Genomic DNA, 22,067 nt, shown 5'->3' with positions numbered 1-22,067 from the left:
CCCATGTAAAGAGAAATCCAATCTATTCTGCAAAGCCCGGCAGTTGCTGGTATCTATGGCTCTGGCATCACTTTTGCAGAGCTGCCTTGGCCCTGGGGCAGTGGGTGCATCCTCCATCCTCCAGCTGCACGTGCACGGCTCTGCCCCACTCCTCCCCAGTGGTGCTAGCAGTCAAGGTCACCCTAATTTGTGTTTAGTTTCCTCCCCAGTGCCGGCCCCCCCAATCCTGCAGCTGGAGGAGTGCTGCACCCACAACAACAGTGCCACGCTGTCCTGGAAGCAGCCCCCCTTGTCAACGGTGCAGGTGGAAGGCTACATCCTGGAGCTCGACGATGGCAATGGAGGGCAGTTCAGGGTAAGTGCTGGGGGCACAGAGCCAGCCCTATGGCACAGCACAGCCATAAGGCAACCAGCAAGCTCCCCAGGTCCTTGCAGGCACTCTCCTGCCCTGCAAACGTGAGACTTGCCCAAGGAAACCAGTGGTGCAGACAAGCCACAGGGGCTTTCTGGGGGCTGGAGTTACTTAAAGGGGTAGAAATACCTTTCCAGTGACCAATATGACTTGCAAATGTAAAAGACCAGTTTGTAGCTCTGTCTTTTTTAGGTTGCTGAATATTTCCTGCAAGGTATGCTAATTGCCCTGAAAGTCTCCCAGCTTGCCAGCTGCCAGCAAGCAGAGGTGTTCGAGGCCTGAAGGCTTTTAAATTGCTGCAATTACACAATTAAAATATGATTTTGCTCTGATCCGACACGCTGATAATTACCCAGTCACTGTGACTGCCCATCATCATTTCTCAGTACATCCCTGAGAAACTCAGCTGGGCAGGAGCCAGAGCAAAGTCAGGGCAGGAACCCTCACCCAGAGGGTGGTGAGGCACTGGCACAGGTTGCCCAAGGAGGCTGTGGATGCCCCATCCCTGCAGGCATTCAAGGCCAGGCTGGATGTGGCTCTGGGCAGCCTGGGCTGCTGGTTGGCGACCTGCACACAGCAGGGCTTGGAGCTGGATGAGCACTGTGCTCCTGTGCAACCCAGGCCATTCTAGGATTCTGTGATTCTATGACAGGGAGCCTGCAGGCTGTCCTATGAGCCTTGGGGATAGACACACACCTGGGAAAGCAGGGCTCAGCTTCAAGTACTGCCTCTTCAAACAGCATCACAGGAAGGTCTGGAGTGAGAGCAGGGCAGCCAGGGCAGCAGAGCTTCCCCATGCAGGTGTGCTTCCCAAGCAGAGCCTCCATCCACACCATGAAAAATGGAGCTCAGCTGTGGGATCTGCTAATTACAAGTCAGTGCTTTGTGAGCCAGGTGTTTCAGTAGCCTGTAGACATGTTTGCTGTCAGCTTACACAGCCCTGTTGCTTTGAACAGGAGCAGAAGCATGACACGATGGTGAGTCAGCACCACATGGGTGAAATCACTTTGTTTTCTTTCAAGGAACGCTTTGATCCTGCCATCCAGGAGCATGCAAAATTGTTTTCTGCAAGGTTTTTTCTGTGTCCTAGGCTCTCTGTGTTAATTCATCTCTCTGGCAGGTTTCCTCTGGGATTCAGTGGGAGCTTAGCTAGGACTGGTGCTTTACAAGTTGGTCCAACATAAATAGTATGTCTTTTCCCTGTAGAAATTGTACATTAGTGTCAAGGAACAAAGCACAGAGTCATTCTGCTCGGCTTTAGCAATATGCATGCCCATAAAGCTGCCCCAAGCAGCATGGAGTAACAGGAGCAGGTGGGCTGCTCCCACCCCTGGGGTTGGATGCTCCGGGCACTGCCACCCCTGCTAACTAATCCCCAGCTGTGCTTGCTCTGCAGGAGGTGTATGTGGGCAAGGAAACCATGTGCACAGTGGACGGGCTTCACTTCAACAGCACTTACAGCGCCCGTGTCAAAGCCTTCAACAAAACAGGAGTCAGCCCCTACAGCAAGACCCTGGTGCTGCAGACATCCGAGGGTAAGGCACGGCCACAGCCCCAGCCCTGTGCGCCCGGCTGCTGCTCATACACACACGTGGGGCACATCACCACCACAGGCTTGGCACTGCCATACTGGGAATTCCACGCTCGCTGGGTCTCTGGTGTCTGAGCAGCCATGGCAAGGAGACAGCACTGAGGGGAGGAGGAAGGGCTGTGTCAGGAGCCTCGAGCGGCGCCCGCAATGCTCTCTCATCCCCTTTCCTTTGCAGAAGGTGACATCTGGAGAGGAGTCGTGGGAAGTGTCCCAAAGGGAGGTGTTGTGAGGTTTGGGTTTGTGTTACGCCCAAGGGAAACTCATGGCTGCGCTGACTTGGTTTAAAACAAGACACTGAGCATTGCTCTTCAGGCACTAAGGGCTGAGCAGGGCTGCAGAGTGACGTTGCCATACAGTGTGCCCTTAAGCCCCTGGGAGGGCAGGGACTGTGCAGCTACAGGAATGTCCTTGCAGACCCCACAGACAGCACCAGCAGAGCCGTTCTGAATATCAAACACTCTTGCAGGTTGCAGGGGAGGCTCCTCGCTTGACTTTTAGTGCATTTGTCACAGCAGGTGCTTAATCCCTCATGGAAAATGGGCTTGCTTCTAACACGCAGGTCACAGGGTTAGGGCTGTGGGGGAGCAGGCAGCAGTGCTGCAGCTGGGCAGGAAAGGCTCAGTCCCACCAGCACACCCAGCTGCAGCTGGGGACAGAAGGAAGCACACAGCTCAGGGCTGGGGATGGGGGTGAACCTCTTCTTGCTGCAGAGCACAGTGGTGGGTTTGAGCAGGCAGGAGAAAGGGTTTCCTGCTGCAAACTGGGTTGTGGAGTAGGAGCAGAGCAAGGCTATGCAGAGCACTCCCATTTGCTGCTTGCACTCATCCCTAGCAGGAAGCTGCTGCTTCTGTGAAGCATGGGCCAGGAATGGAACAGTGTCTGACAGTGAGGTGGAGCAGAGAGCAAACCTGTGACGAGCCCTTCTCATCCAAGAGGATCCCAAAGCAAATCCCAAACCACACATCCATCCGAGAGCTGTGTGTGCATCTGCAAAGCTGGACAGCAGCAGCAGGGAAGCCGTGGCGTTGCTCTGGAGGGCTGAGGATGGCACAACACAGAGCAGCCCACACCGGGGTGACTCCTGAAGTCAACAAATATCACTTGCATCGCTGCCTGGCTTCACTGGGCTTTGCAGGAGGCAGCAGGGCTTTGGCTTCCCATCAGGTTTGTGCCTCTTTTAGGCTGCATTTGAGACACAGCATCCCGCAGTTGGCCTGTAGGCAATCCCAGGAGCTCTAGAATACAGAGGAAGCTGGAAGAGAAAACGGCTGTTGGTGGTCCCAGCAGGCTGGGTGGTGCTTGGGGCTGGTGCCCAGCTCAGGAGCACACACAGATCGCTCATCGGTGCCTCAGATGAAAGCTGGCTTTGTGTTGGATGGCCTTCGGGGCGTTCCTGCACAAAAGAAAGGGGCAGAAAAGGTAAATGGACCCAGAGTGCTTGCTGCTTTCAGAGGCAGTCAGAGCTTTTTGGACTCAAAGTGCCATAAATTGCAGCTGTGTGCAGCTTCCAGGCCCTGAGCGATGCGGTGACTGGGCTGCCTTGCACGTCATTACCATCCATCTGGGCTTTTATGCCTGTACAGCAGCACCCAGTTTCTAAGTGCTGTTTGCACTGAAATAGCTCTCGGGTTTGGCTTTCCCCTGCAAAGTGCTCCTGTGGGAGAGCAAGGAGGGACAAAAGAAGAGACACGCTCTGCATGAGGAGGACATTTCTCAGAGCACAGCTGTCCCGTTGTAAGTCCTTATCAGATGTTCTGCTTAGATGCTGATAGAGAAAAGCTTCAGGTCCTGGCAGGCAATGCATGACTGCTTGTGTTGTCTGATAGCGATAGGACAAGGGGGGAGTGGCTTTAAACTAAGAGAGGGGAAATGTAGGTTAGATGGTAGGAGGAAATTCTCTCCTCAGAAGGCTCAGAGCTGTGGGTGCTCCATTCCTGGAGGTGCCTGAAGCCATGGGTGGACCCTGGGCAGCCTGAGCTGGGGGGCACCCAGCCCATGGCAGATGGTCTTTAAGGTCCCCTCCAACCCAACTATGCTGTGGTAGCTGAATGCAAAACATACAGGAGGTAGCTTCTGCCCTCTGCATGCAGTCAGATGAGCTGTGGGGAGCAGAATGCCCTGCAGGGTGCCTGGCTTCTCAACAGAAGAAACCAAAACCTCCTCCATAGACTCCGAAGATGGCACAGCGTAATGCCTTCCCTACCTGACATGGCATCCATCCCAGCCACAGAGTGACCTCCAGCAGCAAGTTTTGAACCAGCATCATTTGGAAAGGGCTGAACAGCACAAGGGAAAGGCACTACAAGGAGCCGTAGGAACATCAGGTGCTATTAAGAGAGCCATGAGCCTGCCTGCCCACAGCGGCCTTCTTGCTCCTGGTAGACATCAGAAGGCACATCCCCACCTCAACATGAGCTCCATGTATGAACACACCACAAACAGTGGGTTACCCAAGCCGTTGCTGAACCCACTGATGCTCTTTGCTTCCGTAGCCTCACGCAGCAGCAGGTCCCAGAAATTGGCCCCCACCATGCAAAGAAATGCTTCCTTTTATCTCTTTGGACTCACAGCGAGCTGGGAAGGCTGAGGTGACAGTGTCTGGGAGTGCAGTGTGTGGAGGATGGTGGATTCTACGTCTTAGCGATAGAGCAGCCCTTGCCAAGGTGGCAGGGAGGAGGTGGCAGGAGGTGACCATTGGTGCCAGCAGGGAATGGGATGCAGTGGTGCAGAGGTTCCCTCCAAGCTGTTTTCTGTGAACCACACAAGTTCAGTTCTCACTGTGAGGCTCAGATGTGCTTCCACTGGTGCAAAGAGATACCGAGGTCACACCAACCGCACAGCCTTTGAGTCAGGTGGGTGCCTGATGGCCCTTAGGGCAACAGAGCTCAGCCCGGCCCTTCGAAATGCCTCTGCAGCATTACAAACCTTGTAAGCCAAGTGATGCATCTCACTCCTCTGCCAGGCCATGCCGTGCACGGTGCCCTGCCCCGCTCCCCATGCCCCCATGCACTCACTGCAGCCGAGGTCCGGGTGTGGGCAGCGCGTGGCCCTGCAGAGCTGATGTCTGATCTCCGCTTTGCATTGATCTCACGTTTAGAGACGCAGTCAGAAGAACAGACCCTCCCTTTTCCAGTGCCTTTGGAAAGATTGCAGCTTCGTAGAATGAGTCCTTTCTCCTCCACCCTTAATCTACAACCCAGCTTCCCGGGGAGATCCTACTTTGAGCTAAGATCTTCGGCCCACCAGCTGAGCTTGCATTCTTCCTTACAGTCCCTGAACTCAGCCGGTGAGCCCAGCACCTCTGGCATTTCTCTTGGTCTGTGCTTCTGGGCATCTCCAAAGTCTTTGTTTTGTTTTGTTGCGTTCTGTTTGTTTTTCCCATGACATGCGGATGGCAGGGGGAAGCTGTGCTGTTCGTCAGCGCAACCCGGAGGGGATTTTGGCGGTGTAGCTGTGGCAGTGTGTCCATCTGTCCTTAGCAGTGCGAGGCGTGGGGCGATGCCGGGAGTGCTGTCCTCAGCAGAGCAGATTCCTCATCTCTAGTTGGCATCGATCCTGTGCTGAGAACGGGGGCAGAGCAGACCCCCCCCCCCGGGAGGAACCCCTGGGTGCACTTCCACTGTTTGCTTCCCCTATGGAGGTGGGCTGGAACCAGGTGGTCCCTGAGGTCCCCGAGGAGCGCAGGCGCAGTGCACCTCAGAGCTGTTTTCTAACCAATCTTTGCACATCCTTTGTCACTAATGAATCCTGGGCCCCGATTCTTCCACCGGTGGGTTTACGCCGCCCCAACAGAGCCATTGGCAGCTTCCTCCATTGTAAGCCCAGGAAGAATGGGGGTCCCCGATTGCTTTCTTTCCATCTCATAACCTGGAATGAGGAATGCTGCAGCATGACCGTTGCTGGAATAACCAGGGGCCTTGCAGCTTTTCTTTTCTTTGTGCTTTTTATGTTCCTTCTCATCGTACCGCTGTGCACTGATGCCTTCCACTGTCTCGTTACGGACGTTTCTGACTTTGTGTCCACTGTACCAACACCTCCTGCAGTGGCTGTGAGCATCATGTGTGGAGAGATGGGGCACTGGGACGGGGCGAAGCTGGGCCGTGGTCCCCACCTCTCTGCATTGCAGAACTTGCATTGCTGCAATGCAAAACAACCCCTGCAGGTGGGGAGAGCCCCGTGGGTCTGGCCTGGCTGCATGGCAGCGCTCAGGGGGTGCTTGCAGCCAGCAGGAGGGCTGCAGCCTTTGGGGCTCCGAGGGCAGGAATCACCCCAGAAATCCCCGTTGTCACCCATGCTCCCAGGTTGTGCTGGGAGCCCCCTCCATGCTCTCTGGCTTTCAATGAATCAGGCCTCCCATGGCTGCTCCGTGAGGGGCTAACTCCTCAGCAGTGCTTTTCAGGAGACCAGTTGTTCTTTCTTAGCTGTGATGTGTGAAATGCAGTATCTCTTTATAGGATGCAATTTTGAGACACAAGGAACGCCTTACTCTCAATTAGGCAAGTATCTCTCTTACAATTAACCGGCACCTACTCCATGTTGGTCATCTTTTTTGTTTGATTGTTAACTTGGGTGGGTGAGCAGCATTTCTCATGCACACCCTCCTTGCAGGGCGTTCCCAGATAGCAGTAGGCAAATTTGAAGGTCGTGACCATATGCTGTAAAGGCATTTTAAGTTTTCCCCCTGTGAAGAGAAACCTGAAGTCAGCTCTGTGCCAATGGCCTCTGATTAAAAACCCAGCCTTCTGCTCAAGGCAATCCTGTTCATTCAGGATAGTTGAGCGTGTGCCAGACCACAAGTAGATGATTAGCCCTCCTGCAGCTAATTGCAGTGCTGGGGTAGACATGCATCCATCAGGCTCACACTGCCTTCTCCAGGACAAGTGGCACTCACAGCCTGCAAAGCCATCCTAATGGCATGGGATGGGGGAAGGAGTCCTCTGGAGGGCCCATCTTTATGGGGTTGGATGGGATGGAGGAGGAAGTCACCCGCAGGTCCCATCCTAATGGGATGGGATAGGGAAGGAGTCCTCTGAAAGGCCCTCCTAATGGGATGGGATGGGGGAAAGAGGCTTCTGAAGGGCCCATCCTAATGGAAAGGGGGAAGAAGTCCTCTGAAGGGCCCATCCTAATGGGATGGGATGGGGGAAGGAGTCCCTGGAGCACTCTCCATGCCCTCCAACCCACACCCCACATTCCCTCCCTGCATTTCAGTGTACGCACAATGCTGAAAGCCAGAGAAGCAGGCAAGCAGAAATTGTTTCTGGTTCCTTCTTTGACCGAATGCCAACTTTACGCGCTGTTTTCTTTCCTGCATGCCTCTCCTTGGGAATGACCACAGTTGACATTAAAAAAATGGTGGCAGGTACGGAATCGCTTCTGTCGGGCTGCAGCAGTGGGGCACCCGTGTGCATGCGAGCTGTCCTGTGACACCATCCAATGGGGAGAGGAATAAATCTCACCAGAGCGTTCCATCTTTAAAGCTGTGTTTTCCTCCTTCGGGTGGGAGAACGTTGGTGGATGTGTCAGCCTTCGGTCCAGTGACCGCTGGAGAAAAACCAGCTGTGAAAGCAGGGTGGTGGTTTTGCAACCCTGTGCCTCTGTCTTGTTGAGCACTGCTGTGTCTGTCGGACTGCCAGCGACCGAGTCTGTGCTTATAACCAGGCGTGGAGGATTTGGGGCATCTTTCAGCATTCCCATGGGCTAGCTCTTGTCTCCTGCATGGCTGGTTGCTCTGTAGGGATGTGGAGAAGCGTTCCCATAAATGCAAACCTTTGGACGTGCTTTGGGTTGCCAGAGCTGCCAGCTTTCCAAGGCACACGTGTGGTTTACCTGCTCATCCTCAGATTAGTCTTCCCACCCCAAGCCTGACCCTGCACAGAAGAGTGAGCATCTCCCCCTGTGTTAGCCAGCAGCTGGCCAGGATGGCACGTGTTCTTCTGCTAGTGCCAGGCTTTAGGAGATGGTAATCCTGAGCTGCAGACAGGCAGGGACCCGAGGAGCAGCAGAACAGAGCTCAGCTCATTGGGTCCCAGCCAAAAAGCCTCAACCCACCCTGTATTCCAGCAGCCCAGCCCTCCCTGGCTGTCAGCCCTGCATGGAGCATGCACTGTCTGTCCGGTCCCCACGGCTCAGTATGGGAGGTGAGGTTCCCATTGGCCTAACCCTTCGCTCTTCATTTATTCCAGTAGCTTGGTTTTCTTTCGATCCTGCCTCTGCACACGCTGACATCATCTTTTCTAACGACAACCTGACTGTCACCTGCAACAGCTATGATGACAGGGTTGTGCTGGGGAAAACGGGCTTTTCCAAAGGGCTGCACTACTGGGAGTTGTCCATCGATCGTTACGATAACCACCCCGACCCGGCCTTCGGCGTGGCACGCATCGACGTCCTGAAGGATGCCATGCTGGGCAAGGATGACAAAGCTTGGGCCATGTATGTGGACAACAACCGCAGCTGGTTCATGCACAACAACTCTCACACCAACAGGTAGGCACTCTGCACCTGGGCGCTGCTCCATTGCAAGACCGTGGCTTGTCTGCCTGCAGGAGGGCTGAATTGGCTGCTGGTCACCTTTATGGGAGGATGTGTGCCCTTGCCCAAAGCAGAAAACAGCCCCTGCTGCACTGGCTCGTTGCTACAGCCACTTCTTCCCTACGCTGGCTCTTCCATTGGTACCCAAAGCCTTGTAGTTCCTGCTGCAAGAAAGTACGTGGTTGCATTTGAACTGGTAGATAGAACAAGGGGAAACAGTCTCAGAATAAAAGAGGGGAGATTTAGGTCAGATGGCAGGAGGAAATTCTTCATGAGAGCACTGTGGTCCTGGCACTGCCCAGAGCTGTGGGTGCCCCATCCCTGGAGGTGCCCAAGGCCACGGATGGGGGCCTGGATGTCCTGAGCCAGTGGTTGGAACTGGGTGGGCTTTAGGGTCTCTTCCAACCCAACCATGCTGTGATTCTATGACAGGGGCTTGGAACTGGGTGGGTTTTAAGACTCCTTCCAGCCCAAGTGCTCTGTGATTCATTTATCCCTGTGCCAGGAGCACGAGGGACACGATGCCACGGAGATGCTGTGACTTTTCGCTTTGCTCCCACAGGACTGAAGGTGGGATAACAAAAGGTGCCACTGTGGGAGTGCTGCTGGATTTGACCAGGAGGACCTTGACGTTCTCCATCAACGAGGACCAGCAGGGCCCCGTCGCCTTTGAGAACTTGGAGGGCCTGTTCTTCCCAGCAGTCAGCCTCAACAGGAACGTGCAGGTAGGTGCTCCCTGCAGGAGCCTCACCAGCTCCTCCATCTCTCCAGGTCCTAAACGAGAGCATTACCAGGGAGAAGGGCATCTCTTAAAGCCTGTTTTCCTCTGGGGATTTTCAAACCCCTCTTTTCTCCCTCTCTCTCAAGCTCTCTGCTATCCTGAACATCACCAAGTGGTGGCTTCCTGGGCCTCTCTGGTATTTTCATCTTTCATTTCCCCTTATCACCAATCTCATCCCTGCTCTCATCCACCCCAGTGAGTCTCCACGTTCCCTCAGCGTGGCTGTGGCACATCCCTGTGGTCACTGCTTGCTCCTCCAGCACTGCACGAGCCCATCTGTCTGCACTGCTTTTAGGAGATGCCTATTGGCGTGGTACAAATGTCCTTCTCCACAGTGGGTTTAGTTCTTACCACACTCCTTCGCACTGCCACAAGAGACAGGCACGTTTCTAGAGCCCTTCTGGTTTCTGGCAGCTCGGTGTGCAAGGGAAAGTTTGAAATCCTTCAGCATTAAGGACATCCCAGGGGATCATAGAATCATAGAATCAAAGAATGGCCTGGGTTGAAAAGGAGCACAATGCTTATCTTGTTTCAACCCCCGGCTATGTGCAGGGGTCACCAACCAGCAGACCAGGCTGCCCAGAGCCACATCCAGCCTGGAATGCTGATTAAAGGCTGCTAATAAACCCAAGCTCTTCATTATCCTCCTTCAGAGGCACGTGAGTAATTACAACGACTCCAATCAGGATGGAGGTAATTGTATCACAGACAAAGTTTTCTATAAATCCATACCTGAAGGGGAAAATGCCTTCTCAACAAGGAATTGTGCTTTCCTTCCAAATCAAAGCATTTAGGGGGGGAGGGGGAGCTGAATTACGCCGCACAGCAGCTCTGCACACCTGTGTGTGTGTGCTCAGGACACTGCCCCTCACCTGGGACGGCCCCAAGCAGTGAGCATCACCCCCAGCATCCTTTACCCTCACCCCGTCTCCTTGCAGGTGACGCTGCACACGGGGCTGCCGGTCCCTGAGTTCTACGCCTCGCGCTCGGCCATGCAGTGAGGATGAGGCAGCACGGAGCTGCGAGCGCCGGCACTGGGGGCAGCCAGAAGGGAAGGAGGAACCCAGCTTTGGCAGTCTTCATTCTCCACCCACCAGCGCTGTCCTGTGTGTGTACGCTTCGCTGTTTAGCTCTTTTTGGCTGATGAAGTACCTAGGTAGCCCGAGATGTCCCTGTGTCCGCTTTTAGGTTCGGTTTTACTCCTTTGAGTTGGGGCCTGGAGTTGTGATGAGAGCTTCCCATCCTGCATCCTGCTGCAGCTGGCCAGGCTGTGGGAGGGACCCCCCAGAAAGCTTTCGCCCCCTCCAGCCCCGTTCCTTCGCAGGATGTTTCTTTCCCCGTGGCCTTTCTTGCAGAGCACCTCCCTGCCACACACCGGGGTCAGCCCTGGATTGCTGCCGGTCCCCATGGAGGGATGCCCCATGTGCTACAGCAGCCCCAGCGGCACCCCCACTGCTGTTGGGGTGTTGCAGCTCCCAGTGAAGGCAGCAGCACCCCGGGGCGATGCTCCGTGGCTGGGGTTAAACCACAGCCACCTGCTGGAGCAGAGCTGCATCGTTGCTGGGGTCAGCGCCAGCAGAGCGGAGAGCAAAACCTTTCCCACCACTGCGCCCCCAAGGCTGGGCACAGCAGGGGCAGGATTTGGGGCAAACCCAGCACCTGGCTCCCCACAAACCAGCACCACAGCCATACGCCGTGCGGCTCCTTGGAGGCAAGCATTTATTTTTGTAGAGCCTTAAATACTGCCCGATAGCATCCTTCCCTTGGCAGGAAAACTCACTCAGCAAAGAGGTTCTGAAGGGGAGCCCGGGGATGGGGAGCACGGAGAGTCGACCTGCACTCAGGAAGCCGTGTCCCCTGCCATGCCTGCCCCGTGGCCGTGCCCCAGGGGCGATTCAGGCTCTGAGCAGCACCATGCCTGCTGCCCACACACACTGCTACCCAAGGGCCATGCATGCGCTCATCCCCACGCTTTGCTTTACGGTCCTTCGCCCTCGCAGCGGCGGCGCTGCCCGTGCCATCAGAAAGCTGCGGCTCAGACCCGGCAGAACAACTGTATATAGGTCACCCCCTCCCTTTCACCCCCTTATCCCCTCCGTCCCCGCGTTGCTCTAGTACGAAACTCACCTAATTTATTGACTGGGTGCTATCTTGTTCATTCACACCAACGAGTTCCTCCGCTGTAGGAGAGCTGTGTTGCGGGACAACGCCGAGCGGCTCTGCGGTGATTGCCCGATGGGCTCCGTGGCCGGGTCACGGGGTGCCTTCCTCAGCCCTTCCCCCCCTTCTTTAGGATGTTCATGGTGCTTATTAGGCTCCTCATGGTCGTGCGGTGTCGTCCCCACTGTCCCGCAATGATAGCTGCCTGCAGCTGCTCTGCTCCTGACGAGTGTCACGGTTGCTGTTCTAATAAAGGACTTTTATCAGATTAAAACTCAGCTTCCCTGAGCATCTCTGCACCACCGCAGCCCCTGCAGCATCCTCACCCTCAGGGTTGGGCATTGGCTGTGAATAGAATCGTGGAATCGTTGTGATTGAGTCTGAAATGACACAGTGCTGGCTCTTAGATGGGCTGTGCACAGCTCCCGCATCCAAGGGCTCAGCTGCTGTCCCAAAGTGCCTTTTTCCAACCCTTCCCCTCTCCAAGGACACTCATAAGTGTGGGTTATTTCTGAGCACATTCAGGAGTGATTTCAGGAAGGTCACAGCCATCCAGGCTGGGATGTATGGAATCACAGAATGAAAAATGGCCCGGGTTGGAAGGGACCTCAAGGATCACGAAGCTCCAACCCCCCTGTGCCATGCAGGGCCACCAACCTCCCCATTTCACAGCAGCCCAGGCTGCCCAGGGCCCCATCCAACCTGGCCTTCAACACCTCCAGGGATGGACGGGGCATCACAGCCTCTCTGGGCAGCTGTTCCAGCCCCTCACCGCTCTCACAGCACACAACTTCCCCCTGACATCCAACCTCAATCTTCTCTCCTTAGGGAAGGAGGGAAGGCACCTGGTGGGATGCAGGGAGGGGAGAAAACCAACTAGAGATGGGGTGGTGTCCAAAAATTCCAGAAAGTCACTTACAAATCAAGTGGTTTCAATAAATTCAAGACGATAACCTGGAAATTAAACGTTTTCTAGAAATAAAAGTGGGAGCTCAGCATTCCACAGCAGTGCTGGTGAAAGCCCTCTGAGCTCACCAAGTCTAACCACTGACCATCATCACTGCGGCCAGCGGTGGGGTCAGAGGGGTTGGAAAAGAAGGGAACTACAGGGGCACACAGCAAACTGGGAAGGAGAAAAGCAGGGGGAAAAGGGGTATGCCCCATCCCTGGAGGTGTTGAAGGCCAGGTTGGATGGGGCCCTGGGCAGCCTGGGCTGCTATGAAATGTGGAGGTTGGTGGCCCTGCATGGCACAGGGGGGTTGGAGCTTCGTGATCCTTGAGGTCCCTCCCATCGCGGGCCGTTCTGTGATTGTGGGTACGGGGAAAGGGGGTCTTTGGGGGAGGTTGCGGGAGATGGGGTTGTGGGGGAGTCCCAGGCGTAGGGGTGCAGAGGAGATGCATGGAAAAGGGGTGCGGGGGGAGGCAGAGGGAGCAACGGGGCTCGGCCAGAACAGAGCAGCACAGCCTGCCCGGCCCTCCCCTCTCCGGGCCCCGCTCCTCCCGCTGTCCCCTCCCTCGGGGGCGGCCCGGCCCGTGGCGGAGCTCAGCCCCAGGGCGGTGCCAGCCCGGACCGAAGCGGAACCCCGCGGCCGTCGGCGCTCCGTTCCCCGCAGCGATGTCTCGGCCGCTGTCGGACCAGGAGCGACGGAAGCAGATCAGCATCCGCGGCATCGTGGGAGCCGAGAACGTGGCCGAGCTGAAGCGGGGCTTCAACCGGCACCTGCATTTCACGTTGGTTAAGGATCGCAACGTGGCCACCCCCCGCGACTACTACTTCGCGTTGGCCCACACCGTGCGGGACCACCTGGTGGGGCGATGGATCCGCACGCAGCAATACTACTACGAGAGGGACCCCAAGGTGGGTGCGGGGGGAGCCGGGCTGTGGGGCACGGCTGGGCTCGGGGCGCTGCGTTCCTCCTCCGTGGGGCTGCGCCGCTCAGCATTGCAAAGTGTCCCGGGTGGACTTTAGCGGGCGAGGCCGCTGCCCTTTGCTTTGCAAAACAAACAGAGCGCTTTGGTTCCGAGCATGGGAACGGCGGTGTTGTTCCCCTATGGGAATGGCGCTGTCCCGTATGGGAATGGCGTTGCTGTCCTCTATGGGAGTGGCATCGTCCTGCGGGGGAGCGGTGATGTTGTTGGCCCGGCCCGGCCGTGGGAGCGCCTCGGGGAACGTTCCCGTGGAGGGAGGATGAGGTTCGCGGAGCAAATGGAGCTGAAAGGCAGCAACAGAGCTCGTTCTGCACCGCTCGGGACCGAGGGCGAGCCGTGTTGGGGGGTTTGCACCGGGCTCTGCTGGGGATTAAGCTCTAATCCTCTCCTGGCACCCGCAGGGCACTGTCGGCTCCAATTTATCCCAATTTATCTATTAATGGAAGCTGGAAGCCCGCTGCTCGGTGCAACTCTGCCGCAGGGCTCCAAATGCGGGACCGCCCCCCACCCCCCCCCCCCCAGATGCCACCCGCCCAGCACCGATCCCATTGCATCCCATGGTGTGTGCAGTCAGCACTTCTGCAGCCCCAGTCCTCCCTAAACCCATTGCTGCTGACTCCGCAGGATGGGCAGCTCACAGAGCCACTGCTCTTGGTGCCCTGCTGCATCACACACCTGGGGGGTCCACAGCCCTACAAGCAGTGCTCCCACGGCCAAGCCCATGGGATGGCAGCACACAGGGAAATGGGATGCGCCCGGTTCTGCTTTGCCACTTGGTGATGCTGAGCAACATTGGGAAATGGGTCCTCTTTAAATTTAAACTTTGTACCGAGGTGACTCAACTCTTGGAAAGGGGAGATGACAGCAGGACAAGGGGAAATGGTGTGAAGTTGAGGGAGGGCAGCTGGAGGTTGGATGTGAGGGGGAAGTTGTGTGCTGTGAGAGCGGTGAGGTGCTGGAACAGCTGCCCAGAGAGGCTGTGATGCCCCGTCCATCCCTGGAGGTGTTGGAGGCCAGGTTGGATGGGGCCCTGGGCAGCCTGGGCTGCTGTGAAATGGGGAGGTTGGTGGCCCTGCATGGCACAGGGGGGTTGGAGCTTCGTGATCCTTGAGGTCCCTTCCAACCCGGGCCGTTCTGTGATTCTGTATGACCTTCCCATCCATACAAACCCTCTGTGCCCTCCTCAAAAATAACATAGGGGCCAAAATGGGGTGAGGGCAGTGGACCTCCTCCAGATCCTAAAATCCCCACTCCAAAGCGTGCTGGGAGGTGGGGTTTCCCATAGGAGCTCTGCTTTGGGAGCAGCAGCCCATGGGGTTGGCTGAGCACTAAGCCTTCCTCCTGCAGAGGATCTATTACCTCTCCCTGGAGTTCTACATGGGCCGGACGCTGCAGAACACCATGATCAACCTGGGGCTGCAGAACGCCTGCGATGAGGCTGTGTACCAGGTGAGCACTGAGCTCTGGGCCTCATGGCCCTGGGGTGACACTCGGGCTGATGGAGGGCTTTGTTTGTTTGTTTGCTTTTCTCTCCTCCCACCCCTCTGCCCCGTGCAGGGCAGCCACTGCTCAGCTGGGGCGGTTGCACAACAGCAGGAGCAGCTTTCAAGCAAATGACATTCAAAGGGAGGGCGATTTATCTGTCGGGCTTTTCTAAAGCTGTAAGCACAGTGAGGGCAACAGCCCGGCCAGGGGCAGGCGGCTATAGGAAGAGGTTTGGGTGTTGCATGGTGATTGCACAGCTGTGCAGCAAGCTGAGTGCTGAATGCCTCTGCAATAAAATGTTTGGATACATATGCATTGGTTTGAATGTGCGTAGTGGTGTTTGGGGCAGTTCAGTGCAATGCAGAGAGGGGCTGGTGCTGCAGGACCGGCTGGGGAGCTTTGGGATGGGGAGAACGTGGGCAAACATGTTGGTTGTGGGTGTTTTGGAGAAGTGGGAGCTGGTGGCTCAGCTGAGTTCCTCCTGAGCTGCCCTGGGAGCTTTGCATAAGCAAAACTTCTTCCTTGACGGCACTGTGGGCTGAAAGCTGGAGATGTGTTTGTAAGGGTGCTGTAGGCACATCTCTGCTTGTCCCTTTTGTAGGGTGGTGCCACCTGTAAGCTTGTCCACAACGAGGGGAAGGATGTGGGCGTCCCTCATAGTGACCCACAGCACTGGGGGTGCACACAGCACAGGGACTGCCCCCCTCCCTCATGTCCCCATGTCCCAGCAGTGAGGGCAGCACCCTCACTGGGTGAGGGGTGCGGGGTGGGCGCTCAGTCCCATTGCCTCCTCCTTGTCCTCAGCTGGGGTTGGACATAGAAGAGCTGGAGGAGATCGAGGAGGATGCCGGGCTCGGTAATGGTGGGCTCGGCCGGCTTGCAGGTGAGAGAACCCCCAAAAGGTGTTGTTGCCAGGGTGAGGGCACATCCCATGTGGGGACCCGTGCCCCGGGGCTCCCTGCTCCTTGCTGTCTCCTATCCTTGGCAGCCTGCTTCCTCGACTCGATGGCAACGCTGGGGCTGGCAGCCTACGGCTATGGCATCCGCTACGAGTATGGCATCTTCAACCAGAAGATCCGCAATGGGTGGCAGGTATGGTGGGAACCCCAGGCTGCGCGTGGGGCCAGGGGCAGCCTGAGCTGCTGAGAGGCAGCCAGTCCATAGCTGGGATGGGACTGGGAGCGCTGTGAGGTCTCTTCCGACCCAACCATGCTGTGACTCCATGACTCCCCCATGCAGGTGGAGGAAGCTGATGACTGGCTGCGGCATGGCAACCCCTGGGAGAAGGCCCGGCCCGAGTACATGCTGCCCGTGCACTTCTATGGCCGTGTGGAGCACACTGCCAATGGCACCAAGTGGGTGGACACCCAGGTACGGGGGCACAGCCGGCACGCAGGGCCCCCAGGTGGCTTGTGTCCTGCTGCACTCAGAGTGACAGCCTACATCCAGCTGCTGCTGGCACCTGAAGGCATCTGTCCATCTCCTGAGGGCTTCTGGTCTCAGGCAGAGCTGGGGTGTCCCTGCAGCCGGGGCTCTGGGGACCCTGGGGAGCCTTTTGGGGGTCCAAGCGCATCCCCAAGCCTGTCACCATTGCAAGGGTGGATGCAGCTCTGGTGGTTGGGGTGGGAGGGTTCCAGCAGGGCGTGGGGACGTGGGGACGTGGGGACAGGGTGTCTGCAGTCTGCCCAGCCTCACCAATGCCCCAGGTGGTGCTGGCACTGCCCTACGACACCCCTGTGCCCGGGTACATGAACAACACCGTCAACACCATGCGCCTGTGGTCGGCTCGGGCACCCAACGACTTCAACTTGCGGGACTGTGAGTGGGGGCCAATGGGGGCTGGGTGGGATAGGGGGCAGCCAGGCCACTCTGACCGTATCCCTCTGCACCTCTACAGTTAACGTTGGGGACTACATCCAGGCCGTGCTGGACAGGAACCTGGCTGAGAACATCTCCCGCGTCCTCTATCCCAATGACAACGTAAGTCAGGCGTTCTCGCTGTGCCTGTGATGAGTGGCACAGGGCTGCCATGCCGTGTGATGCCACGTGAGCCCTTCCCTGTGTGCCCGGTGTCCATCCCACTCCTCTCACCGGCAGTTCTTCGAGGGGAAGGAGCTGCGCCTGAAGCAGGAATACTTTGTTGTGGCTGCCACCCTGCAGGACATCATCCGCCGCTTCAAAGCGTCCAAATTCGGGAGCACGGAAAGCGTCCGCACCGTGTTTGACTCCTTCCCTGACCAGGTACGAAGCAGGGCTGCTCCACCCCGTGCCTCCAGCCCAGCAATCCACCTCCCCGTTGCTGTGTGCCGTTTGGTGAACTCAGCCACCGGGCTGATGGGGGTGATGGGTGCCACCGTGTCCCCGCAGGTCGCCATCCAGCTGAACGACACGCACCCTGCCATGGCCATCCCTGAGCTGATGAGGATTTTTGTGGATATTGAGAAACTGCCCTGGAGCAAGGTCTGGGGATGTGGCTCAGCTTTCTGTGTTGCAGGGCGGCCAACTGCAGTCTGGGCAATGGGTGCTGCACCTCTTCCTTGTGTATAAGGGTCATACACCCATCAGCCGTCATTAATAGGATGATAGGACAAGAGTGTGGCCCTAGGTTGTGCTGGGGAGGGTCAGGTTGGATAGTGGGGAAACATTTCTTCTCCAAAAGAGCAGTGCTGCAGTGGCACAGCTGCCCATGGAGTGGTGGGGTCACCGTCCCTGGAGGTGTTCCTCAGCTATGGGATGTGGCACTGGGCACGGTGGGGTGGGCTGGGGGATCTTGAAGTGCTTTTCCAACCTCAGTGATTCTATGATTCTAATTAAGCAGCGCATGGGAGCAGGTGGGGTTCAACAAGCAGCTCGGGAGCATTTCCACTGTTGGAAAATCTCCAGCGGGCACTGGGGAGGGATGAGTCTGTGCTGCTCACCCAAGCCATGCTGGGGCCATGGTTCTGGGTGTAGGAACACATGTGGGTGCTCACACTCAGCTGGGTGCCCTGCAGCTGCCCCTGATGCCACTCTCCTGCTTGTAGGCCTGGGACATCACAAAGCGGACATTTGCCTACACAAACCACACCGTGCTGCCCGAAGCCCTGGAGCGCTGGCCGGTGGACCTGGTGGAGAAGCTGCTCCCCAGGCACCTGGAAATCATCTATGAGATCAACCAGAGGCACCTGGACGTGAGCGAGTTGGGGGCTCTGGGTGATGGGGGTCTCACTGTGGGGATGGGGACAAACCGTGCTGTGTGGTTGGTGGTTGGGTGGTTCTGCAGCTCTTTGGGGAGGCTGGTAACTAGGAACTGGGTGAGGCAATGCAAGGCCCTTCTTGTTGCTGCAGAGTTACCCAGACAGGTTGTGGGTTCTCCCTGGAGACCTTCATGGGGCTGAGGATCAGCTTTGGGTGTCCATGCTGGAGCAGGAGCTCGGCCAGAGGGACCCAGAGATCCCTGCCAGCCACAGCATTCTGTATTGCTATCCAGTGTTGGTGGCTGTTTAAAATACTTAAAATGCTTCAGGGACTTTCAAGTTGACATTTCTTCGCTCCTTGAACTCGAAATTCATCCTGGAAAAGGATGAGGATGGCTTGAACCCCACGGAGAAGGTTCACACCATCACCCTCTAAAAGCCATTGCTCTGGCTGGCACCAAATGCACTGAGGATGTTACTGTGGTCCCCTCCTTGGGTGCTGGTCTGTTGGCTTGGCTGCTCACCCCCTCCTGGCCACCCCCCACAGCACATCGCCTCTCTCTTCCCCAACGATGTGGACCGGCTGCGGAGGATGTCCCTGGTGGAGGAAGGAGGCACCAAGAGGATCAACATGGCTCACCTCTGCATCGTCGGCTCCCATGCTGTCAACGGAGTGGCCAAGATCCACTCTGAGATCGTCAAGTCTGAAGTGTAAGGGTGGGTGGGATGCAGTGGGGGATCCCCCCAGGCACAGAGCTGACGTTGCCCCCTCCTTGCCATTGCAGCTTCAGGGACTTTGCAGAGCTGGAGCCGGACAAGTTCCAGAACAAGACCAATGGCATCACCCCACGGCGCTGGCTGCTGCTCTGCAACCCAGGGCTGGCTGAGCTCATTGCAGAGGTATGGGTGGCTCTGCACGTGGCTCCCAGCCTTGGGGGTCATCGTAGAGACACAGAACAGCTTGGGTTGGAAGGGACCTCGAGGATCAAGGCTGTGGATGCCCCATCCCTGCAGGCATTCAGGCCAGGCTGGATGTGGCTCTGGGCAGCCTGGGTTGGTGACCTGCACGCAGCAGGGGGTTGGAACTGGATGAGCGCTGTGCTCCTGTGCAACCCAGGCCATTCTAGGATTCTGTGATCATTGAGTTCCAGGCCTGAGCTGGCTACAAGTCAGCAGCATGTACTTATTTGAGGTCCCTTCCAATGCAACCCATTCTCTGAACTCCCCCGTGGCCGCAGTCCATCGGTGCTTTGCGGTCAGCACGTGGCTGTGCTCCTCTCACAGAAAATAGGGGAGGACTACGTGCGGGACCTGAGCCAGCTGGCAAAGCTGCACGAGTTTGTAGATGACGACCTGTTCATCAGGGAAGTTGCCAAAGTGAAGCAGGTGAGGAATGCTGACAAGGGGAGGGCGGATTTGGATAAGGGGGCATGGATTTGGAGGGTGTGGATTTGAGGGGGGTGCAGGGCTGACGCCCGCCCTGCCCTCGGCCAGGAGAACAAGGTGAAGTTCGCACTGCACCTGGAAAAGGAGTATGGGGTGAAGATCAACCCCTCCTCCATGTTTGACGTGCACGTGAAGAGGATCCACGAGTACAAGCGGCAGCTGATGAACTGCCTGCACATCATCACCATGTACAACCGTAAGGCCCCCACGGGGATGGGCAGGGGGTGGGTGGGAGATGGCACACAGCTGACGTTGGTGCTGCCCTCTCCTCCAGGCATCAAGAGGGACCCTGCGAAGCTCTTTGTTCCTAGGACGGTGATCATTGGAGGCAAGGTAAGCTGTGTTTGGGGGAAGCCCTCGGAATGCCCTACAAGGGAGTCCCCAGCACTCCAGTTGGCCCACCATGGCTCTGCCCCTAGGCTGCCCCGGGGTACCACATGGCCAAAATGATCATCAAGCTCATCAACGCCGTGGCCCAGGTGGTCAACAACGACCCCGTTGTGGGGAGCAAGCTGAAGGTCATCTTCCTGGAGAACTACAGGGTCTCCCTGGCAGAGAAGGGTACGTCCTATAGGGGAACACCAGTGCTGTTGGCCTGCGTCCTTCAGCACGGCCTTGGCGAGTCCCTTGCTGTGTGCTTTGTTGGCAGTGATCCCTGCCACCGACCTGTCGGAGCAGATCTCCACGGCGGGCACCGAGGCATCGGGCACGGGGAACATGAAGTTCATGCTGAATGGGGCCCTGACCATCGGCACCATGGATGGAGCCAACGTGGAGATGGCCGAGGAGGCCGGAGAGGAAAACCTCTTCATCTTTGGGATGAGGGTGGAGGATGTGGCGGAGCTGGACAAGGATGGGTGAGTAATGAGGACGTGGTGGGGACACGGTGGGCATTGGGGTTGGCATGGGCTCACGCTCTCTGCCCCCCAGCTACAATGCCCAGCAGTACTATGACCGGCTCCCCGAGCTGAAGCAGGCTATTGACCAGATCCGGAGTGGCTTCTTCTCCTCGGATGAGCCAGACCTCTTCAGGGATGTGGTTGACATGCTTTTCCATCATGACCGGTGAGGTTCATGGCTGGGATAACACCCATCCCTGGGCTCCAGCTCCATATCACAATCATTCAGGTTGGAGAAGACCACTGAGATTCCCAAGCACCCCCCGCCCCCACTGCCCACGTCCTTCAGTGCCACATCTCCACAGCTCTGCAGCACCGCCAGGGATGGTGACCTCACCACACCTGGGCAGCTGTGCCAGTGCCCAACCACTCTTTCAGAGACGAAATCATTCCTAATATCCAACCCAAACCTTCCCCTTGCAGCCATTAACTCACATCCTAAAGGAAACCATATATCCATGCAGAGCAGCCCTACACCCACTGCCTGATAGTATCCCATTTCCTGCCCCAGCTCCTGTGTACAGGGAAAAGCAATTTTTTGTACCCCTGGCACAAAAGTCTCTCTGTGCTCAGCCCTTCAGCTGGGCTGCATTAAACCTGCATTAAGGCTGGAATGCATTCAGGTGCACAAACCTTCATAGAATCACAGAAGGGCTTGGGTTGGAAGGGACCTCAAGGATATCATGAAGCTCCAAACCCCCATCACAGGCAGGGCCACCAGCCTCCACATTTCATACCAGACCAGCCCTTGGCAGATGATGGATGCTTTCAGGTATCTCAAGGGCTTTTCTAGCAGGCTGTGATTCAGTAGAGGCTAGGGAAGGTTGATTTATCTGAAGCATCCATTCGAGCGTCCCATTCCTCCATGCTGGCCACGCTCTCACCCTGCTCTCCCTCACTCCTCCTTTCTTTGCTGCCTCAGGTTTAAAGTCTTTGCAGATTACGAGGCTTACGTCAAATGCCAGGAGAAAGTCAGCGAGCTGTACCTGGTGAGTGCGAGAGGGGACAGGAGGGGGTCTGCTGTGGGACCCCAAAACAGCACCGGGCCGTGCGGATGGGCACCCATAGATACAACCCTCCCTCCATCCCCTTTCTCTCGCAGAACTCCAAAGCGTGGACCAAGATGGTCATCAGGAACATCGCAGCTGCAGGCAAATTCTCCAGCGACCGCACCATCAAGGAGTACGCGCGGGACATCTGGCACGTGGAGCCCTCCGACCTGAAGATCCCACCGCCCAACGAGCCGCGGGAGGGGGCCGAGGACAGGACCCCCAACGGCACTGCAGCAAGGGCGTAGGGCAGGGGAGGAGCACGGAGCTGAAAGCGAAACCATTCCGACCCATTGCTTGCTGTAGGGGCTCAAACTAAAAGTGCTGCGCAGAGGAGGAGTGGGGGGTTGCTGGAGATGGAATGAGGAACTGGGCTTGCTGGCTGCGAAGCTGATTGCTGAACGTGCAGGGGATGGGGTATTTGCAGTGCACCCTCGCTCTGCTCCTGGTCCCTGCTTGCCCCCTCTGTCCCTGCAGCTGTATCTCCATCCCCCGAGCACCCTGCAGCAGTGGGAGGACGAGCGTGGGTCTCAGTGTTTATTACATACAGCAGCAGTAGGGTCAGTGCCACGGTGGGGTCCCAGTGCAGGGCAGGGGCAGTGCTT

General features: G+C 57.0%; 2 protein-coding genes across 3 annotated transcripts in view; both read left to right on the top strand.

Moving 5' to 3' along the window:
• The window catches only part of TRIM9 (tripartite motif containing 9), a gene marked incomplete at both ends in the record, with an annotated part of 31,358 nt that extends 21,039 nt beyond the window's left edge, over positions 1 to 10,319 (top strand). The window contains 8 exons of one of the 2 annotated variants that reach the window (XM_079537657.1): positions 198 to 355; positions 1,809 to 1,947; positions 5,101 to 5,289; positions 6,458 to 6,499; positions 7,342 to 7,365; positions 8,189 to 8,492; positions 9,100 to 9,262; positions 10,257 to 10,319. In XM_079537657.1, coding sequence (XP_079393783.1) covers positions 198 to 355; positions 1,809 to 1,947; positions 5,101 to 5,289; positions 6,458 to 6,499; positions 7,342 to 7,365; positions 8,189 to 8,492; positions 9,100 to 9,262; positions 10,257 to 10,319 — 1,082 coding nt within the window. The remainder of the gene's footprint in view (positions 1 to 197; positions 356 to 1,808; positions 1,948 to 5,100; positions 5,290 to 6,457; positions 6,500 to 7,341; positions 7,366 to 8,188; positions 8,493 to 9,099; positions 9,263 to 10,256) is intronic. The other variant, XM_079537658.1, reaches the window with a different exon arrangement.
• Positions 10,320 to 13,093: 2,774 nt separating this feature from the next.
• PYGL (glycogen phosphorylase L) lies at positions 13,094 to 21,710 on the top strand (the record flags this gene model as incomplete). Its single annotated transcript, XM_079536878.1, has 20 exons — positions 13,094 to 13,336; positions 14,755 to 14,856; positions 15,697 to 15,775; positions 15,881 to 15,984; positions 16,132 to 16,263; positions 16,599 to 16,710; positions 16,790 to 16,872; positions 16,990 to 17,133; positions 17,260 to 17,352; positions 17,916 to 18,062; positions 18,616 to 18,779; positions 18,854 to 18,968; positions 19,353 to 19,454; positions 19,563 to 19,710; positions 19,789 to 19,847; positions 19,934 to 20,075; positions 20,164 to 20,371; positions 20,445 to 20,579; positions 21,336 to 21,402; positions 21,516 to 21,710. The coding sequence occupies 20 exons, from the start codon at positions 13,094 to 13,096 to the stop codon at positions 21,708 to 21,710; spliced, it is 2,574 nt and encodes an 857-aa protein (XP_079393004.1).
• Positions 21,711 to 22,067: the final 357 nt, after the last annotated feature.

Source organism: Tetrao urogallus (assembly GCF_951394365.1).
Source record: "Tetrao urogallus genome assembly, chromosome: 6".
Lineage (NCBI taxonomy): Eukaryota > Metazoa > Chordata > Aves > Galliformes > Phasianidae > Tetrao > Tetrao urogallus.
The sequence above is the reverse complement of the archived record's forward strand: the minus strand, read 5'-3'. Positions and strand labels throughout refer to the sequence as shown.